The sequence below is a fragment of the Triticum urartu genome, chromosome 7 (genome assembly GCF_003073215.2).
Source record: "Triticum urartu cultivar G1812 chromosome 7, Tu2.1, whole genome shotgun sequence".
Taxonomy (NCBI): Eukaryota; Viridiplantae; Streptophyta; class Magnoliopsida; order Poales; family Poaceae; genus Triticum; species Triticum urartu.
This window is the reverse complement of record NC_053028.1, coordinates 713,794,050-713,814,352: the sequence shown is the minus strand read 5'-3', so window position 1 is coordinate 713,814,352 and position 20,303 is coordinate 713,794,050. Positions and strand designations below refer to the sequence as shown.

At 46.2% G+C, this 20,303-nt stretch overlaps 1 protein-coding gene, 1 non-coding gene and 1 pseudogene across 2 annotated transcripts; 2 read left to right on the top strand and 1 right to left on the bottom strand.

Moving 5' to 3' along the window:
• Window positions 1–13,175: 13,175 nt before the first annotated feature.
• Window positions 13,176–13,687, top strand: LOC125523883 (annotated as a pseudogene).
• A 3,291-nt stretch (window positions 13,688–16,978) lies between these two features.
• On the bottom strand, window positions 16,979–19,140 carry LOC125523882 (thioredoxin 1-like). The gene is made up of 2 exons (XM_048688943.1): window positions 18,861–19,140; window positions 16,979–17,639 (listed from the first exon to the last, which is right to left on the bottom strand). The coding sequence occupies exons 1-2, from the start codon at window positions 19,072–19,074 to the stop codon at window positions 17,326–17,328; spliced, it is 528 nt and encodes a 175-aa protein (XP_048544900.1). The 5' UTR covers window positions 19,075–19,140; the 3' UTR covers window positions 16,979–17,325.
• Window positions 19,141–19,217: 77 nt separating this feature from the next.
• On the top strand, window positions 19,218–19,289 carry TRNAP-UGG. Its single transcript has one exon. It is a non-coding gene; the product is annotated as a tRNA-Pro (tRNA).
• The last annotated feature ends 1,014 nt before the right edge of the window (window positions 19,290–20,303 follow it).

Below are 20,303 nucleotides of genomic sequence, written 5' to 3'. Positions count from 1 at the left end.
AAAAAAAAAATACTAAATAGTAAAAAAATTTGCAGTATCGACCCGTACCAACAATACTCTTTATCCCCTCCAATCCAACTAATAAAATAACAAAATGTTCCAACTTTATCCTCGGTCAAACTTCTTTACAAGTTGTTTGTTAGTATTGATTTTCTTTTGCTTCATCTCGCCATGCCAAGCCAATGTACTCCTTAGAGCAACTACAGTCGCGTCTCAAACCCGCCTCATACGCCCGGTTAATGACCGGTCTCGAAATTTTGACTCGGACGGGCTTCTTAAATGGGTCTCAAATGCACGAACTGACCAGCACACCTCATATCCAACCTAATTATGGGGCGAATATGGGTGCACCCAGGCACGCCCGTCACATCGGACCCGACGGCCCGACACCACCCCAAATTGCACCAAATCGACCAAACCCTTCATCCTCCTCCTGCCGCCCTCCAACCTTTCCCGTGCCCGAGCCCTTGCCGTCCTCCACCCTTGCTCCTCATCCTCACCACCAGTCCCGATCCATCGCCGAAGATGTCGTCCAGCCCGTCCCTGACAGTCGCGATGGAGAAGCGGTCCGCCTCGTCCGTTGGCGCCCCTTCGTTGGCTCCATCTTGCAAGGCGGAGAATATCTCTCGGAAGTTGTGGTAGCGCCGACAACGAGAGAGGGAGGCAGCGGCGTCGTTGCGGCGAGGTTCGTACATGGTCGAGCAGTTGTCTCTCCGGCCATGCCCTACACCCTGCACCCCTTCCATCCGAGACAGAGGATGATTCAACAGCCGGCTGGGCCATTCCGGCAAGCTTTCCGCCGACACGGATGCCGATGGCCGACGTATGTGATTCGCCGCAGCTCGTTAGGGCGCGGATGACCAGGGCAGCGGCGGCTCCCGGGCCACCCTCGACATGTTCGACGGAATGACAGAACAAGAATCGGTACATATTCTTTCCTCCTGTCTGATCAATTTTTTGCACAGACAACTAGTTCATCTCGCACATGATGAATGCTAGCAAACCATGATCATATAGAAGGTGTTCATGTCGAGCATGATCAATGAAAATGAAGATCTGACCGAAATGGACTATGAATTGGAGGGCACCACCGAATTTGATGTTGGGAGAACGTCTGATCCCAATCCAAGCAAGAAGAGGAAGAAGAATTCCAAGACGGCGAAGGCAAGAGGTCCGGCATTCTCAAGATACAAGGACATCTTGTTGGTCAATGCTTGGTTGGCCACAACAATGGATGCAATATGCGACACCGAGCAAAAGGGAAACACGTATTGGGAGAAGATTTGGAAGAAGTATCACGAATAAAAGGAGTATGTGGAGCCACATCCTATCGCGATCACCCGCAATGTGGCATCTCTCCAATATCGATGGGGGGTCATTCAAGGGGAAGTGAACAAGTACGTCGGCCACTACTCACAAGTGATCAAACGCCCTCAAAGTGGGATGGGAGTGGCAACTCAAGTAAGCTCAATTGTTTCATCTTGTCATCATTTGCATATGCATCTTGTGTTTGCATTCTCGTGCTCATACACATGTTGTTTGCTAGACGGCGGAGACGGCCACTTTGTATCGCAAGTTGGAGAAGAAGCCGTTTGCTCTTAGCCATTTTTGGATCATATTGAATGGCAAGCTGAAGTGGAACCAAGTTGTGGCCGACCTCAAGTCCGGCAAGAAGAGGAATGATAGCTCAAGCTCTCACTAATCAATTGGGTTGGACGATTAAGAGTACAATGTTGTCGTCACGAATGGAAGAGCCATCGTGCCAAATGATAACCGACGAGTCATGGGAAACAAGTGGGAGAAGGCAACTCAAGAAGCATGAAGGCAAACCTGTCCTGAGCTTAACGCTGGGAACGGTTTGGACTGAAACCAGAGTTTCAGTCAGTTTTCGTATTAGACTGCTTTTGGATTGGATGAAATGGGCTAAATCCCTAAATTAGTTTAATTTGGTCTGGGCTTTAACTATTGTTGGACTGGGTTGGCCCGGTCTGGACAGGAACCGAACTGGTCTCAGACCGTTTCGATCCATAGTCTGAAACCGGATCGAGGACCAAATCGACAACGCAGCCTGACCTAGCGAGGAACGCCTCCACTGCCTGCCGCCCTCCGCCGCCAACCGGGATCTTCCGCCGCCGCCCGCCGGCCGACTGGAGATTGGTCGCGGCCTTCCCAGCCCTCTGACACCATCCGTCCAGGTCCAGTGGATCGCTGTCTTCCCCTCCCTGGCTGGAGCTTGGCCGCTGGTCACCGCTACGATGCACCGGTTGCCGACTTGCCGCTGCCATTGCCACTGGCTGGAGCTCGGCAGGTCAATGCATCACCAGCCTTCTCTCCCCCCTCTCTCCCTCTCTCTCTCTCCTCTCTTTCTCTGTCTCTGAACCCCACCCGTCTCTGCAGGTGAGGGTGAGACGCCGCCGATCAAGAGGCCGTCGCCGGTGACCGATCGTCCTGAAAGTATGGAGCCATGGTAGGATGTGAGTTAAATCCATGTAAAACTGATGAACAGTACTCCTGCATGTGTGCTTAATGTAGCCATGTTTGATTGGTGCTGATAATTAAGTCACATTCAAGCATATCTTCCCACTTCCCAGTAAGTACATTCTGGCCGATGTTAATCGATTCATGTCCGTACCAGTTGTTCTCTTGTTGTTAGCAAGAAAGCTCCATAATTTGTCATATCACTATCTCGTTGAATCTCTTATCTTTAATTGTGTGTTGGGTCTGAAGCTCCAACTACATGATCGATGATTCTGCATTTGAAGGAACAGTGAGAAATAGCAGCACCAACGATTGATAAAATCATAAAATCAAGACGAAAGGCTTGAGTAAGATGGCAGGAAGGAAATTGCAGTGGTCAATTTTTGTTCTTGTTCAGAGGCCAAATCAAATACTGCCTCTGTTATTGTTCTCCATCGTATTTTTGCAATCGGCAACTGGTCTTCTTGTGAGGGATTAAACAAAATAGAGATTCAGATAAAATGTAAGTTTTACATGTGCTTTCAGCTCGTCCTGAAAGGGCAAGCTATCCTTTTCCTAGTAAAACTGGGTTACTACTCATATTCCTTGTCCATGGATTGAAACTATGGGTTAAATCCATAAATGGCATATGGTTTGGATTGGTCTGGGTGGAAAACGCATGTGGTTTGGTTTGGTTTGGATGCTAGCTTAATTATTTTGGTTTGGTTTGGTTTGGTTGCTGGAGGTGTAGTCATATGGTTTAGGCTGGGTTTAGTTTGGATGTCAAACTATTCCCAGGTTTACCTGAGCTTCTATAACTTGCGATCGATCATAATAGATGGTGTTGTTTGTTTGCTTCCTACTTATTTTGTGTATGAATTAATTTTAGTCATTTATTCACAATTTCAGAAATGTTAACACTCGAGTGAGTTCCATAAATTTCAGACAACAAAACAGTACTATGTGGCTACCTTGTCACAACTTTTTCAGCTGGCATCCATATGAATTGAACTGATGGTACAGCCTGAGTAAGCTATAACCAGACCATGGCACCCTAGCTAGCTTAAACTTTCAACAATTAGCTTGTATAATCAGTTAGCTGCAACTGGTTACATAAGTGTTTTAAGACTAATCTCCTTAAAGAATTAATGCAAGGAATTAACACACACAGGAGAATCGTGATAGGAGGACTCACTCGATCAACAGCTGATGATTGATGGAAGGATGGGCGCCCAGTTCTTCCAATGCATGTGGAAGTCGAACCGCATCTCGGCGCCATGGAGGAGGGTGTCCAAGTATCTAGCTCCATCGTCCACACTATGGAAGCTGCGGTGGTGATGTCAGAGCCGAGCAAGCACCACACCCATTTTTTGGAAAAGGAAGCACCACACCCATGCACGGCACAAACTTATTTGGTACTCCATGTGACTATGTCCAAATTGGTTTAACAGAGCATGTAACACAATCTAAGTCACCCTGGATCGGCGCTAACACTGGGAACAACAACAACAAATTAATTAAGGCAGCCTGATGCACAAGGATGTTTATTATTTCGAGGCACAACCGAATGAGCCCCGCATATTACTACTACTTACGGCTGTCAGTGCGTGAATCCGTACACTTTTATCCTCACACTAGATAGGATGAATATACGTACTTGCATATTCCATCGAGTCCAAATAATTATAGCAGCTTGCTTAATTAGTCAACAAGCCAGCTGCAGCCTGACACCAAATACTGTAAGCCCCATATGCAGCAGATGAAGCCCTGCAATGACAGTAGTAGTATGTGATGAGAAACCAAATACTCTTGTTAAGATGCATCAGAAAAATCTATCTAGTTTATGCCGATACTCAAATAATATTCATTCATATATTATTATTGTGCCGATAACCAAAGTTCGTTTGGTCTGCATACATGTTTGCTATGGTTAAGTTTGTCTGTCACACATACCTAGCTACAAACATGTCTTCAAACTTGTCTGGTCAAGTTAATTAATCATGTAATTGAGTTCATGGGCAGGCATCTGAAATGCACGGATTCTTATTTACAGCTAAAAATAACCTTGGCCAAGCACATATTTGTGTTAGCGTGCTGTATATAAACTCGTTGTAACAACTCTTGTATGACATGGACTGGTTGTAACCTTCCTTCCTCTATTCTGTAGGATCGAGATATACTAGTCCCGCACGCCTAGCTAGATCGTGACTAACCTCCAGGGAGTCCGTTGGGTTTTCTCCCACATACGTACTATGTAAAGTCAATTTGTGAGCTAATGCAGTGTGAAAGTAATCCCATAACGAGCGCCTGCAACAATGTCAGACAGTACCCTCGCCTCAGCCTGACACCAAATACTGTAAGCCCCATATGCGTTAGACTTGAGAATCGACACTTGCCTCTGTCATAACGTGTGGTCATCTATTCCGCACCATGCTCCAACCCTCGCTGGCACACACTAGCAAGCGCCTTACGTTTGAGTGGAGCACGAGATTTCGCTATCGTTGTTCGGGTCTGGTTCTTGCAGGTTACTGATGTGGCACTCCACATTTCACACTGAGGGACGACCTATATCGATTCATCCATCTAATATCTTGAGCAATTATTCTAGGAATTGGAAGATTCATATATCCATAATTTGTTTGCTAATTGCCGTTTGAAATGTGTGATTTTGAATATGTGCCGAGGCCAAGGAGCAAGAAGATTCAGAGCACCAGGGACATGTGCTCCATTTTTTTTTTTGCGAAAAAAAGGATTGTATTGATCAATGGAGATCATTACAATCCTGTTGGCAGATGGTGCCAATTTCATCAGGTCCATGGCGAAGCCAAACAGCAGTACGAGGTACAGAAATCCCCATCTGAGCTAGGGAATGGCTAGCTTTATTTCTACTCCTACTCACAAGTGATATCACATGCTCACGGCCAAGCCCAAGTAGTCTCTTAGCTTCACCAACTAATGCAGCTACAGGGGATCTATTTTGCTCAGAATCTGCAATCATGTTGGCTGCAATACTGCTATCCGTTTCCAGAATGAACGGCAGCGTAGACCACTCGAGGGTAAGTGCGATTCCCTCCATGCACGCTGCTACTTCGGCCTCCAGAGCGCTCCCACAGGTCGTCAGTAACCTGCAAGAAGCAAACATGATGGTGCCTGTGCTATCTCGTAGAATCATCCCTGCACCTCCGGATCCCTCGGACTCGCGCCATGCACCGTCGACATTCAGTTTTGCCCAACCAACAGGTGGCTTAGTCCATTGCTCAGGTTGCCTGTTACATTCAGTATAAGTGGTCGGCCTCCTCACATGAATGTTACTGCACTGCTCCTCGGCCTGTTACATTCAGTATAAGAAGATTCAGAGCACCAAGGACATGTGCTCCATTGCGCAAGTAATCCATATATATGCCATAAAAATAGACATATAAATATTACAGTGCTTCGTATGCATGCAAATTTCATGAAAAAAATGACAACTTTGGTGTTCTGTGCGAAAATAATAAATCTGGTGCTAATGCTTTTTTGCTTTTCTAAAGAACCAAAGTTTGTTTTTTTTCTCTCAGGTATAAAAAGTTATCCTTTGTACAAATGAGAACTAGCATAGCCACACAAGAAAACGCACGGGCAACATCTTTAAAGTGTGTAATTATTTTATAAAACTGTTGTCATCTAATTTGGATTTTTCATGTCTAATGAAATGAGTTCTACAGTAATAGTGTAAAGAAAAATATTTCACATAATGATTGTGTCAAATTTAAACGAAGTATGCAACTTAAACATGAATATTGAAAATATGCGACTTTTAAGTAGATTCGTTCGGATTGCCGATGTAAGCATTTTCAATTTTAGGCTGGTCTTTGGAAGGGGAACCAAGTTAAATCCGAAAGTGCCCACATCCATTTATGTCAGTCAGGTGGGTGAACCAAATATTGTGGAAGTTTCTCTGTGTCTGACCTTTCTAATCCACTGACCAAATAGGCAAATATGTCTCCAAACATGTCTAATTAAGTAACAATTAAATGTGTAACAACAGTTAAAACACATACATACATATTCCATCAAGTCCAAATAAATGTTGTAACTGGAAGGAAGCATGCATATTGCAAATAACACTAGCTTGAGAAAGTAGGCCGATGGACTGTCGATGCATTCCCAACCAACTGGTCATCAGGTATGCCATCACAATGACTGGAGACCAGACAAGCCAATTAGTCAAACACAATTGCTTGATGTATGGATGTGTCCTTGCAATGACCAGCACCAGCAGCCAGTTTAGTTAGGCCCTGCAACAATAGCATGTGCACAACAATAACAGTTAGATGCGACGAATTAAAGCACCTACATACTTTCGGAGGAACATTGGTTTATAAGATAAGAAATGTGCAAACATGTTTTGTTTTCAAAAGTTGTCAGGACAGGTAAATAGGCATGTAATTGTAATTGCAGACATTTTTTGGGCATATATATGTTAGCAGCATGGTATCAGAAATGCATTTTTTTTCTTCACAGCAGTATAACCATTTTTTTATATCATCAGGAGGGGCCAGGGGCTGTCCCGGTTCCATTGAAAATAAAACCCAGAAAGTTCAGTGCATACAAAGGTCCAGTATCTCAGAAGAGATACAGCAGAAACCAGCAGCATAACCATGTAATTGTAATAGTTTAAGTCGCCTATCAATCTGGATGCAGGCAAGTATGCAAATTTTCTTCTTACCATTATTACCAAAACACACAATTAGTCAGCAACGCCACGATCAGCAGCACCATGAAACCTCTTGAGGTACCCCTACTCTTGAGTCATGTGTGAAGCGATATAAAACTGCATAGCACGAAAAAAACTACTACTGCCTCTGTTCCAGTGGTTTTAGTTCAAATATTGCTATTTATAAGCATAATGACAGATTCTTGTAGATAAATGATAGCATGCAATACAGGAGCCATCATTACATGAACTGATACTGGCATGCATAATACACCATGTATTATTATGTCACTCCCGGCAGGCTAAGGGGCAACACATTTTAGGAAAACTGAACCATGAGTCTCGCGCTCTCACCAGCTTAATGGGACTCCATTAGAAATGCATGGTGCACACAACAAAGCAGAAGAGTACTCAAAATAGATGGTTCACAGATATCCAATGCAACATAGACATTCTCTCCTGTAGTCCTGTTCACCTATATTAGAGTAATGCATATTGACTAAATTCCCCACTCATATTAGCTTTGGATATGGACACACTGTTTATTTGGAGCTGTCTTCTGTATTTGAGGATAATTTTCTTAACAACTCTAAAATCACTTTTAGCGTTAGTTTTGATAAAAGGTGGTGCTTGCTGCTATTGATGTCACCGATACCCTGCCCTTATACAGTTGATTTTTTTTAAAGGTACTGCTATGTAATGCAATGAATTGGAAATGGCATGAGCATGTTCAGGACAAACGCCTACTGACAGCTAAGGGGTTAACATCAAGCAACTAAAAGTGGAATTAGGTAGCATTACGTATGTACAGAAACGTATATTGACTGGAAAAAATACATTCAAAACCCAGTTTAATAGAATCTTACTAAAAATTTGTGTTCAAATTTTTTATGGGATTAAATTATAGGGCATCTTCTAGGTAAGGAAAAGTTTAATCCCTCATTTTTTTTTTACTTTTGGGGATAGGAAGAAGGTTTGAGGGTATAAGTTTAGGGGATCTGCTAGAAATGCTTTAAGCAACTAGCGCTATCAAAGTCCAAATCCAGCTTAATAGAACATTATAAAAGAAACTCCATCTGAGCAGCACTGGCAAACCCTACCCCCCCTCCCCGTCCCCGCTGCCACCCACTCCCCTCCTACTCCTTGGGTCGTCAAAGGGCGACACCAAACAAAGCTCATGCAACGTTCACGCCCACAGGGCCGTCTTACAACGCTCGTGAGCTCCCCCCTTCTCGTTTTGGCGTGGCTGTTGCTTGTGTGCTGTCCAAGGCGGCAGTCCCTCCAATATTTGTGCGGGCCAACCACCCTTTGCAGCGCTGCAGCGGGACCCTGTATGTCCAAGCGAGCAGCAGATCCCTGGAAGCGGCCCTTTCTCGGTGCTACTTGGATCCGACGCCTATCCCCATCCTTTTCCTCGGTCTGGCATCTCCAGCTTACTATACTAGGGATAGTACGACACTGCTTTGATGATTTCTTCTATTTATATGAAAGTCTTATAATGACCATGCATATTAATAAGATGAGAAAGAAGTATTTCTTGCTTTCCTAAGTTTCATAACTTTCCAAGCAACTCCATCCGAGCAGCACTAGCAAAACCCTAGCGCCTCCCTGACCCCGCTGCCACCCACTCTCCTCCTACTCCTTGGCGTCATCAAAGGGCGCGGCCAAGCAAAGCTCGTGCAATATCCACGCCGAGGGGCCGTCTTACAGCGCTCGCGGGCTCCCCCCTCCCCTTCTCGCTTTGGTGTTGCTGATGCCCGCGTGCCGGTCCTCCGATATTTGCGGAAGCCAGCCACCCTATGCAGCGCTGCGGCGGACCCCTATATGTGTAGGCGCGCAGATCCCTGGAAGCGGCCTCTTCTCGGTTCCACTCGGTTCCAATTCCCGCCCACATCCTCTTCCTGGATCTGGCGTCTCCAGCTTACTATAATATGGATAGTATGACCCTGCTGATGATTTCTTTTATTTATATGACAGTCTTATAACGACGTCATGCATATCAATAAGATGAGAAAGAAGTATTTCTTGCTTTCCTAAGTTTCATATCCTTCCAATTGCATACTCTATAGAAATAAAAGCATTATAATATCACCGATAGGCACCAACAGGATTATAATGGGCAGAAATTAGTACAATAAGAGAAGATGGTACCATGAAATTAACTAATACTTGCATCATATTGCAATACCAACCATATATGGTATGCAACAAACAATACAATTAAAAACTCGATGCAAGCTTACCCCTTCAAATAGTTGGTGGAGACAAGGATGGCGGGAAACCATCATACAGATGGCTGTGCGGGGAGAAGTACAAGGACTGAGTCCCACGAAACCACTTAAGCTTCATAGTCTGCAGATCGAGTGAATAAGAGCTGAAGTGGAATTCAGGAGACTCCGGGCTGTCTACATTCCCATGTAGAAGTAAGCATCCCCCTGCAACACCGATGATGTCATAGTGATATTTATATGGCACCGAGATTACGTCCTCCCTTCGCCACTCCTTTGTGCCATCCCCATTATCCTGCAAAATGTCATACAAGAGGTGTTTTCCATCATCTTCAATGCTGCGACTAAACATCCCGAGCCTTCCTTCCATTGCCTCCACAAAGACCATCTGATAATGGCCACGTGGAGTGCTGAGAGAAGAGAACTCCTCCGTGCGCGTGTCGAACACGAGCAGTTTGCGAGTATAAGGTATCTCCCAATAAAAGCACCCATGAGCATAATGGCGCCGCGTGGATAGAGTGGCCAGGAAGAAATCCACGCCGACGTGTCCTGCCATCAAGGCGCCCCAACCACCAAATGTAACAGTGCGCCATTGGCCTGCACGGGCACCCGACGAAGAGAAGATGAAGAGGATCAGCGTGCTCGAGCACCTGAGCAAGCACATGACCCTGAAGCCCGACGGAGCGTCGGCATTGTCGCCCCTGTCCTGGCCGGCAGGGGCAAGGAAGGGGTGACAATGTATCACATCTAGCTCCCTGGTTAGGGCAGCCAGGTCGTCAGGGAGGGCAGGTAGCAGGACGTAGCGCCGATGCAGTGGGTCGCACACGGCGAGGTTGGTCAGGAAATCCCCCTGCTTGGAGAGGAGGGCGCGGCCGTCGCGGAAGTCACAGTTGATCCAGAGCTCCGGCGAGGGGAGGAAAGAGCAGGAGAAGTCGGCCCTGGCGAGGGTGTGGGCGGCGGCCGCCGCGGCCGGGTGGGGCGGCTGGGCCGGGAGGAAGGCGACCGAGAGGTTGGCCCTTTGGGACGACTCGTACGCGAGCACGCCCAGGAGAGGTGGCCGGTGGAGGGCGCGAAAGCGGCGGAGGAAGGAGCGGGCGGCGATGATGCGGCGGAAGGATGCGCTGGCCATGGATGCGCGGGCGAGGTCCTCGGCCGTGGGGAGGCGGAGGAAGATGTCATCGACGACGTGTTCCGGGAGGGCCTCCTGGGACTCCATGGCCGGCGGGGCGTCGCCGTCGGGGCTGTTGGGCGGCGCCGGCGGCGCCATTGTGGTGGATCGGAGGATTTGGGGTTTCTCTGGGCTTCCGTTTCTACTGGAGGAAAATTACCTCCCTTTTTTCTTTTCTTTTTATAAAAAAGAAGCAAATTTGTACTGTATTTGTTTTGTACCATATACTCTTCATTTCAAAAACTTATGGCGTATTATTATTCCCGTATTACAGCAATACCCTGACTGCTAGTAGTAATTTCTTTGTTGGTACGTATGAGGTCATGCGACTTGGAATTTAGTCACTAGACTAGAATCGTTTTCACAAATTATATATTTTATGAACAAAAATATAGCATAGCACATATTACCAAAGTGATAATATGTCAAAAGACTTTCTTGACAAATAAAAACACATCATGTACTATTAAAATGATCAAGCATATATATGGTACTAGCCCCGGGGAAGAAGAAAGCGAAGGAGCACCACCATGTGAGACAGAACATTCATATTGCAATTTTTCTATAAGTTTTGAACACCAGTACTCTCTCCGTAAAGTAATATAAGACTTTTACTAAATCTAAGACTTTTTAGAGCATTAAATATAAGACTTTTTAGATCAGTACTTTTTTTTACAAGATTTTAGATCAGTACTTTAGTGATCTAAAAAGAAGGGAGTAAATCTGCTTCAAAATGTACGGCGTATTATGTTCCCTTACAACAAGACCCTGGCTGTTAGTAGTAATTTCTTTGTTGTTGTTGTTGGTATGAGGTCATGTGACATGGCATTGTGGTCACTATATTCGTTTTCAAAAACTGTTTCATTTTACGAATAAAAATATAGCACGCCACATAGTATTACCAAAGTGATAATATGTCAAAGGCCTTCTTGATCAATGAATTACATCTTATGATATTTAAAATGATCAAGCATATTGTACTAGCCCTGGGGAACAAGAAAGCGAAGGAGCACCACCATGCTAAAAACACTAATATTAGTATGTCGTAACCTGGCCTCCATTACACTCCTTCGATTCACATCGTAGTGCTACAACAGCGGCGGTGGCAGCCTCTCACCCCTCGTCGCCCACAGAAGCAACACCGCGAGGGCGACCCCACCTGCCCACCCACCAAGGATTTGGGGTTTATTTTCTTTTCTTTTCTTTTTAAAATGAAGCAAACTAATACGTATTTGCTTTTTAGCCAAACCGTATACTCTCTCCAACCAAGCACTACTACAAAGAGAATTGTGCCATGATCGCTTTCCAATTATAGTGTATGAAGCTAGTAAGAGGAAAATCATAAGCAGCATGGTAACAATCATGAAAACCTGCCAGATCTTCCATCATTCTTTATGATTTCAATGACCTTAAGGTTGTCCGAATAAATAACAAGGCGATTACAACATCTTGTTTGCATTAGGTCAGTCCGAATCTCAGTGCCAAACCGTGGTGGAGGCAGAAAATTTGGATTAGGGGGGCCAAGTGCCACTGAAATAGGTTGGGGAGGGCCAATCCATAGGAAAATAGATGTTTAGCAGTAAAAAAAAATTCTAATTCATCACTATTCATCCGTAATTTAGTAGTAAATTCATGTTGTTAGGGGGGGCCAGGACCCGTGCTGGCACCCCCTGTCTCCGCCACTGGTGCCAAAGCTCGTGCAGTGAAGACATCTATACGCCAGATAACTCTTTGGGGATTGAAGCTTACCGACCCTTCTCTCAGTCTCCACCAATCTTACTCCCCCATTTCTTACCATGGACCTCTCCTCCCTCTGTTTTTGAACAAAATATTGACATGTCTAATTGCTAAATCTGACTGTTTCTTTGCGATACTGTCATACATGAGAGACCCTGATCATTGATTTTTTTAACACAGTACAAACACAGATGCTCAATCATATACACATATACTCACCCCTATAAAGGCACACATGCACACCCTATCCATATGACCACCTCCGAGAGACTGAGTCGGCACATTATTTTGAGATTCCACCACAGACGCCTTCGTAGTCGATGGAAATGTCTCCTAACACTGAACGCACATCGCCGAAAGATCTGAAATAAATTCGGAAAAACACGAAGACCAGTGAGTCTAGGACATGAACCTGGTGGATTAGGAATACCACCAACCATATGTTGATTTGCGATCATGACCATCTAACTGAAAGCAATGGGTGATATTTATAAATTGCATGGCCTTGCCTTCAGAATAACAACGGCAGAGATCCTCCTCCTTGTGATCATCGAAACATAATTCAGTACGCTGCAAATTGTCTCTTGCGGTTTTCCTGACCACCAGGATGACACACACATACACACTATGATGACACACACATGTGCATGTTCCGGTAATTTTGCCTGATCAAAAGTACGAGCACGTAAACTCCCAAGATGGCCAGCTTGTCGACATCGACGAGCACTTGCAGTCAGACAACACACGCCGCGTGAAAAGACAACCCCAGTCAGACCAGACACCAGCACACACCTGAAACAAACCAACTATACAGAGAGCCCATGGACGTAGCTCAAACTACAGACCGATAGCATTGGAACCGGCGTGATTCGGTCGCCGCCTGGCCGGCATGCCGCTCAAGCTCGTGTTCATCGTCGTTGCTCCGGTGGCCTTGACGTGCGGCATACTGCAACTCTCCGGCATCCCCTGGCGAACCAATGTCGGCATCGGCAGCGTTCTGCTCGCCTTCCTCTTCGTCGTCGGGCTGTGCGAGCGTTGCGCTCGGGCGCTAGGTCGCAACGCGAGCTCCTGCAAGAACCAGAGGGGGGTCAGTTCATGGCCGCACTTGCATGGGAACCGGCCATCGGGCTAGGCCGTGCCGCGATCGCCGGCCTGCCTGTGTACAGGTACGAGAAGCTGAGGTGCGGCGGCGGAGAGGGCCACCAGTGCGCGGTGTGCCTCGCCGAGGTCAGGCCCAAGGAGGTGGTGAAGCAGCTGCCGGCGTGCACGCACCTCTTCCACGACCGGTGCATCGACGAGTGGCTCTGGTCTCACAGGACGTGCCCGGTCTGCCGGTCTCGGGTCGATGCCTCCACCGTGCCGGCCATGGAAATCGCCGCCCGTGCTATGCAATCTGTGTAGGGCTTCTTTGATTTTTCATAGGAGTTTTAGAGGATTGGATCATTAAGGATTTCCCATACGTTCATCGCTCATATAACACCATCAAAAATGTAATGAGTTGCAACGGGAGAAAAATAAACACGAAAACTATGGCCACTGAGTTTAGCCAGCTTAAACATTGAGGAAACTTGTATAAGGTGAGCTGGTTCTGAGTGAATCCCTCAGAACCCATAAAAAGATATCCACAGCACATATGTTCCTTTACTAAAAAGAATGTCATAAATAAATACTACCAATCTGGGCCATTTCCTGTCGGCAGAAAGCCGTGAAGTGTAGGCCACCAAAAGACGCGAATCTTTCGGTTGTACATCTAGACACCAAAGGGCCTTCCATACCTCCTGCCCTTGTGTCGAACTGCCAATCTAGCTCTTCAACTCTTCACACGACTCCATAAGCATACGGTATGCCTAGCGCACCGTAAAAATTCCCGACCGCTCAAAGCCCCATGCCCAATACTCCTGCGTAGCCACACGCGATCGGGGCATGTTCAGAATGGCATTGGCGTCTGGAGAAATGGAAGTCCTTCTAATCTTCTCCTCGTCCCACTCACCCGACTCCATCATCAAGTTGACTACCAAATGGACTGGAGCATCTCCCATGTTACAAACTGGTTTGAAGGAAGTAGCATTTTGAATCCAGTTATCATGCCAAACTTCCGTTGTCAAACCATCTCCAACTCTTTGGATGAGGCCTTTCTTGAGCACCTCTCTGCCTGTAAATGATGGCCTTCCACGTAGTGGAGGGAGGCGCTAGCAGGGCATCCTGCCTGCAAGAAATCTCCATCAGGATAGTAATGTCCCCTAAGGACTCGAGCACGCAAGCTCTCAGGCTTGTCAATCAGGCGCCATGCCTGTTTCGCAAGCACGGCAACATTGGACAGCTGTAGGTCTCAGAAGCCAAGCCTGCCCTTCGCCTTTGATATCGACATCTTCTCCCATGACTGCCAGTGCATTCCCCTCTTGTCAAGTGATCCATCCCACCAAAACTTTGACATAACTGTTGTTACTTTCTGTCATAAGCCTTTTGTGAACTTGAAACAGCTCATAGAATATGCCAGCAAGGCTTGGATCACTGCCTTAAGGGAACCAATTTTGCCGCACATGACATCAATTTCTCACAGTATCCCTGCACCCTGGATCTAGCCTGCTCACGGTAATGAATAAAATTCTGCTCTATAATCCTACCTGTCGCCGTTGGTGGTCCCAGGTACTTCTCTGTCAGAGCTTCTCTATGAATCTGCAAGTTGGATCTGACTCCTGCCCTCATAGATGCCCCACAATTTGGGCTGAAAACACGGAACTCTTGGCCTTATTAACACACTGACCAGAGCCCAAACTATATGCTTGCAAAATATCATTTAGTCGGTGTGCACTTCTGGAATCTGCTTTCATAAAAACTAGACAATCATCTGCAAATAAGAGATGCGAAATCCATGGAGATTTCAAACCTGGCCGAATGCATCTGTCAACCCATCCACCATCATAATTCTTGAGAAGGCATGCTAACCCTTGCCCGCACAACCGAAAGAGATAAGGGGAGATTGGGTCACCTTGCGTTATACCTCTAGAAGGGCGAAATGATGGTAGAACTTCCCCATTCATCTTAACTTGAAAAGTCACCGAGTTGACACACTTCATAACCAGAGACACCCAATCTTCAGAAAAACCCAGCTGAAGCGTGATTCCTTGAAGATAGGGCCATTCCACGCGAGCATACGCCTTCATCATGTCAAGTTTGACAGCACATTAGCCCTGCTTACTCTTCTTTCTCTTCATGGCGTGGATGCACTCGTAAGCAGTGATGACATTATCAGTTATAAGTTTACCTGGTACAAAGCGCTTTGCTCTTCAGCAACAATCTCATCAAGGATCTCCCTTAGCCTATTAGCCAACACTTTAGTGTAAAGTTTATATATCACATTACAAAGAGAGATGGGTCTGTACCGAGTGATATTTGTCGGATTTTTTAACCTTGGGAATTAACACAATTACCGTTTTATTTATAGCCTCCGGCATATATGGCCACCATTCAGAAAATGTAACACCGCGTGTGTGACGTCCTCCTCTATCAGAGACCAATGGTGTTGGTGAAACCTCGCATTGAAGCCATGGGTCCCTGGTGCCTTCGATGGAGCCATTGCAAATAATGCATGATCGACTTTTTTTTTTGAAATAAAATGCATGCTCGACTTCCTCCTCACAGAAAGGCCGGATCAGCTTCTCATTCATAACGCTAGTCACCACAGGTGGGGTGCGGTGCAGCACCTCATCAATCACAACCTCCTCCTGAGTCGTATACAAGTTTATGTAAAAAAAATTGCACTTCAGCTCGGGCTTCATCCTTTGTGTCAAGAATCACCCCATCCGCATTTTCCAGCACCAAAATCTTGTTCTGATGCTTTCTCCTTGAAGCTTTTGAATGAAAAAAAAAACGGTGTTACGATCACCGGCATGTAGCCAATCTGCCCTTTGATCTTTAGCGTGTCATAATCTCCTCTTTAAGCAGGAGATCATTAAGCTGTCTAGCAAGGTCCTTTTCCTTCCTGGATGACCCCCGATACAGAGAATTAGCCTTCTCCTGCTCGAACTCACGGCGCACTTTCGTGAGCTTCCTCCGGATATCTCCAAACTTTTATGAATTGTGTGATTCTGAACATATGTCAAAGCCAAGGAGCGAGGAAATTGAGAGGTGCACCGGAACAAAACAATAATAATCGTATGTCACAGGATTCGGGAAGAGAACATGTAAATTTTGTGAAAAAACCCAGATATGTTTAGTGCCTTCTGTGAAAACAACAAATTTAGTGCTCATAATTTTCCTATTTTAGAGAATCATTTTTTCTCTCGGGCACAAAAATGTTTTCTTTCTATATGGAAATCTGAGAAGCATATGGAACATTCATATTGCATTTTTTCTATAAATTCTCAACATAAGCACCTCTGCAGTAGTGCTCATCATCTACTGTTCCCCTGAGGAATCATTTTGTCTCTCCCTCTTAGCACCGCTGCAGTAGAGGTATAGCTCACATGTAAGCACTACAATTGTGCAAGTAGCAGATCAAATCGCTACAATTGGAGCCACAAAACTTTGGGGTGTTTTGATTGGCAGATTATGAAAACGCGAAAATAGAAAAATTGCACGATACAGTAATTAATTCTCCATGGTTGAATTAATTATGTAGAAAATTTGATATGATGCAGTTCAAAGTTCTTATGCAAAAAGGAAACTTTAAATCAAAGAGGCCCTTGGGCATTGAAGAGCAAAGAATTAGAATCGCCCATTACATATGAATATATGATTTGACTTGCAGCACTAGATACAGTCACCATTAGATATCGTCGAGAAAAATGTCACCATCAGATATACAAGAAAGCAACATACATATGGCCCAGCCAACAGTAGTCAGCCATGAAAACTGGTCGTCCCCTTGCAGGCTTGATGATCATCATATCAGAAGCGATGCCAAATTATTCCCGTTTGCATGCAACTCAGTCTGATTTCACAAAAAAATCATGGAAGCAGAGCTAGAATGCCAGGCTCAATGCAAAATCTTTTCACTCGAATCAGCATGTGCTATGTTACAGCATGCTACTGTAGGCTCACAAGAACCTGTCGACCGTGGCGGCCAATGCAGTGTCTGCGATGGCGCCAATGATCGTCTCCTTCCTCTCACCGTCCTTGAAGATGAGGATGGTGGGGATGCTTCTGATGCCATACCTCGAGGCCACCTCCTGGTTCTCATCTGTGTTCACCCTCAGACACCTCAGCCTGCCAGCGTAGGCCTTTGCCAGGTCTGCGATGATGGGGTGCATCAGGCGGCAGGGGCCGCACCATGGCGCCCAGAACGCGACCAGCACCACTGTCTCGCACCCCAGGACGACCTCGTCCCATGTCTGCTCCTCCACATCGCCCACTGCAAGTGCAAACAGGCACTCAAGATCAATATAGAGAACCTGATTGTTTGTTTCTTGTTTCATATAAGAAAAATTCAAACAACACTCCAACTAGGCAATCATGCAGGTACACTATTTTGTGCATGATGCAGTTAACCATCTGCAAATCAAGAATTCTGTATTCTAGATATGCATATGCCATTGATTGGGAGCTAGCGACCAAAGATAAGCGACAATAGCTAAGGCCTGCCGCAGGTTTCTGTTGCACTAGGATTAGTATGTTTACACGAGAAGCAGAAGTTACTAGTTAATTATAGTGTGAAAACTTGCTAGTTTACTGTGACACTACAAGCAGAGGACAGTAACATGAGCTTTACATCTCTGACATACTGCCGCAGTTGCAATACAACTCCAAAACTGAGGCCTTGCTTACAGAAAATGCAGTGAAGTGCACTACCACTAAAATGCACCAGCGCAACAATGTGACCCGAAAGCTGAGACCTTGTGTAGATAGGATCGGGATGCAGTGAAGAATTCAACCAACACCAGCTGGGCAATAGGTAATGCCTTCTACAGCCTTCTGTTGCACTAGGATTGGATTAAGAGTAAGCATGCCGCATCGCATAGTTCACCAGCACACTACCCTGTGAAAAACTTACTACTAGTTCACCGTGACACTAGAAGCAGAGGATAGAAACGTGAGCTTCTTATCTGTAACATACTAGTACTCCAGTTGCAATAGCTCCAGAACTGAGACCTTGTTCCGATACAAAATGCAGTGAAATGCAGTACCAATAAAATGTACTAGAGCAGCAATGTATTAACCCAAAAAGCCAAGACCTTGTGCAGACTATCTATAGGAACAGGGTGGCATGAAACTCGATCGCTGACCGCACACGAGTTTGCCCCGTTAATTTGGCTATTTTGTTGAGAGGCGAGATGTGGTTGCTAACTGCTGGCTGAACAGATATAGTACAAGAAGCAACCTGCACAGATGTATGGCTTGTTTCAGGCTTATTACAGGGGTGAAATTCCAGCGTTGCTCACGAGAAGTCGCGGAACAAGATGAACACAAGCAAGCACAAGTTTGCGCGCAGCTGGTCAATCCGGCAGTAAGCTATTCCTATTCCTATCTGGTAGCAGTAGCACAGATCCCATGCTGAAAATGATTCGGCAGGCGGCACGCAAGGAATTCTTAGCTGGGACTTGATAATCAAAGCGTGATTTTGCGTCTCACGTACCGTGGTCGGCGGCGGAGGGGCCGGCGGCCTTGCAGCAGGCGACGCGGCGTCCGGCGGGGGCGGAGGCGGCGACGGCGCCTCCGGGGAACGGCCGCCTCGGCTGCGGCGGGTTGAAGCAGGAGGCGGCGCGGTGGAGGGGGTTGGTTTGGCGTCTGGCGGCGGAGGCCCCCGGAGAGGGCGATATCGCCGTCGCCGTCGCCGTCGCCGCCGGCATGGGGGATCTCAAAGGGAGGGGGGAGGGAAGGTTCTGGAAGGAAGGAAGGATGGGTCGATCCAACTTTGCTTACCTCGCTGTATAAGAAGAGAGTAGTATTACAAAGGATTAGTAAAGGGATTAACGGTATTAAGCATCCAGTTGGGCGTTTGGTCTAGTGGTATGATTCTCGCTTTGGGTGCGAGAGGTCGCGAGTTCGATTCTCGCAACGCCCCGTTCCTTTTTTCCTTTTCTTTTTCTTTGGACGTGAAGAAAACTAGTACATTGTTTTTTTGAAGGACCAGATTGATAGTGCATGAAGAAGTTCTCACTACGAATAACATAATTTTCTCACAATATATACGTGTAATAAGGACCACATTGGTAGTACATGAAGAAGTTGTCACTATGAATAGCATAATGATGATGATGATTTCGGCCGGGGCGGCGACCGGAGTTGGGTTTTCGGGCTCGACGACGATGTTGGCCTTGGCCTAGTGGCGGCGGCAGCACCAAATAATGCAGCCGACAATGAACACGCCCCCACAACGCGAACTCCGATGGCGAGGCCATGATCAATGCTTCTGTTGCCGGCCGTCTCAACAGCGGGAAAACAGAGGAAACAGAGAAGGAATAGGAGTTGCATAAACAAATGAAAGGGGGAAAATCAATGCATTCTTACAATTCTGTTCTGGTAGAGGTAGACGGCCACGCGGGTGATGAAGCGTCAGAGGAGGATCGCTGGCATCAACAAATGAAAGGGGAAAATCAAGGCATTCTTACACTTTTGTTCTGATAGAGGTAGACGGCTACACAGGTGATGAAGCATAGAGGATCGCCGGCAATGCCCCAATGGTTCTTGAAGTGACGAAGGGGGGGGGGGGGTTGCCCCCGCCCCAACGAATTTGTTTTACTCGGTAACAATTAGTAGGTCTACAAAAGAATGATATTTTGGTAAAATCCACCCCCCCCCCCCGCCGCTCCCCGACCACGTGAAACCCAACCAAATCAAAAGGCCCATCTTTAACACGCCTGCACGAAGTAGCCGAGGATAAAGGGACATGACCGGGGGGTTTCCTATTTAGCGTTGCAGGCACCCATTTGTATGCATTTCGCAAAGTGGCGCCTGCAGCGCCCCATGCTGGCCAAGCCCATGCAGGGACGTCTAAGGTTTTATTCTATGATTTTAAAATGCAAAAAAAAAGAATGAGTCCCGCCACCTAGCAGGTTCGATAAGGTGCAACCTTTCC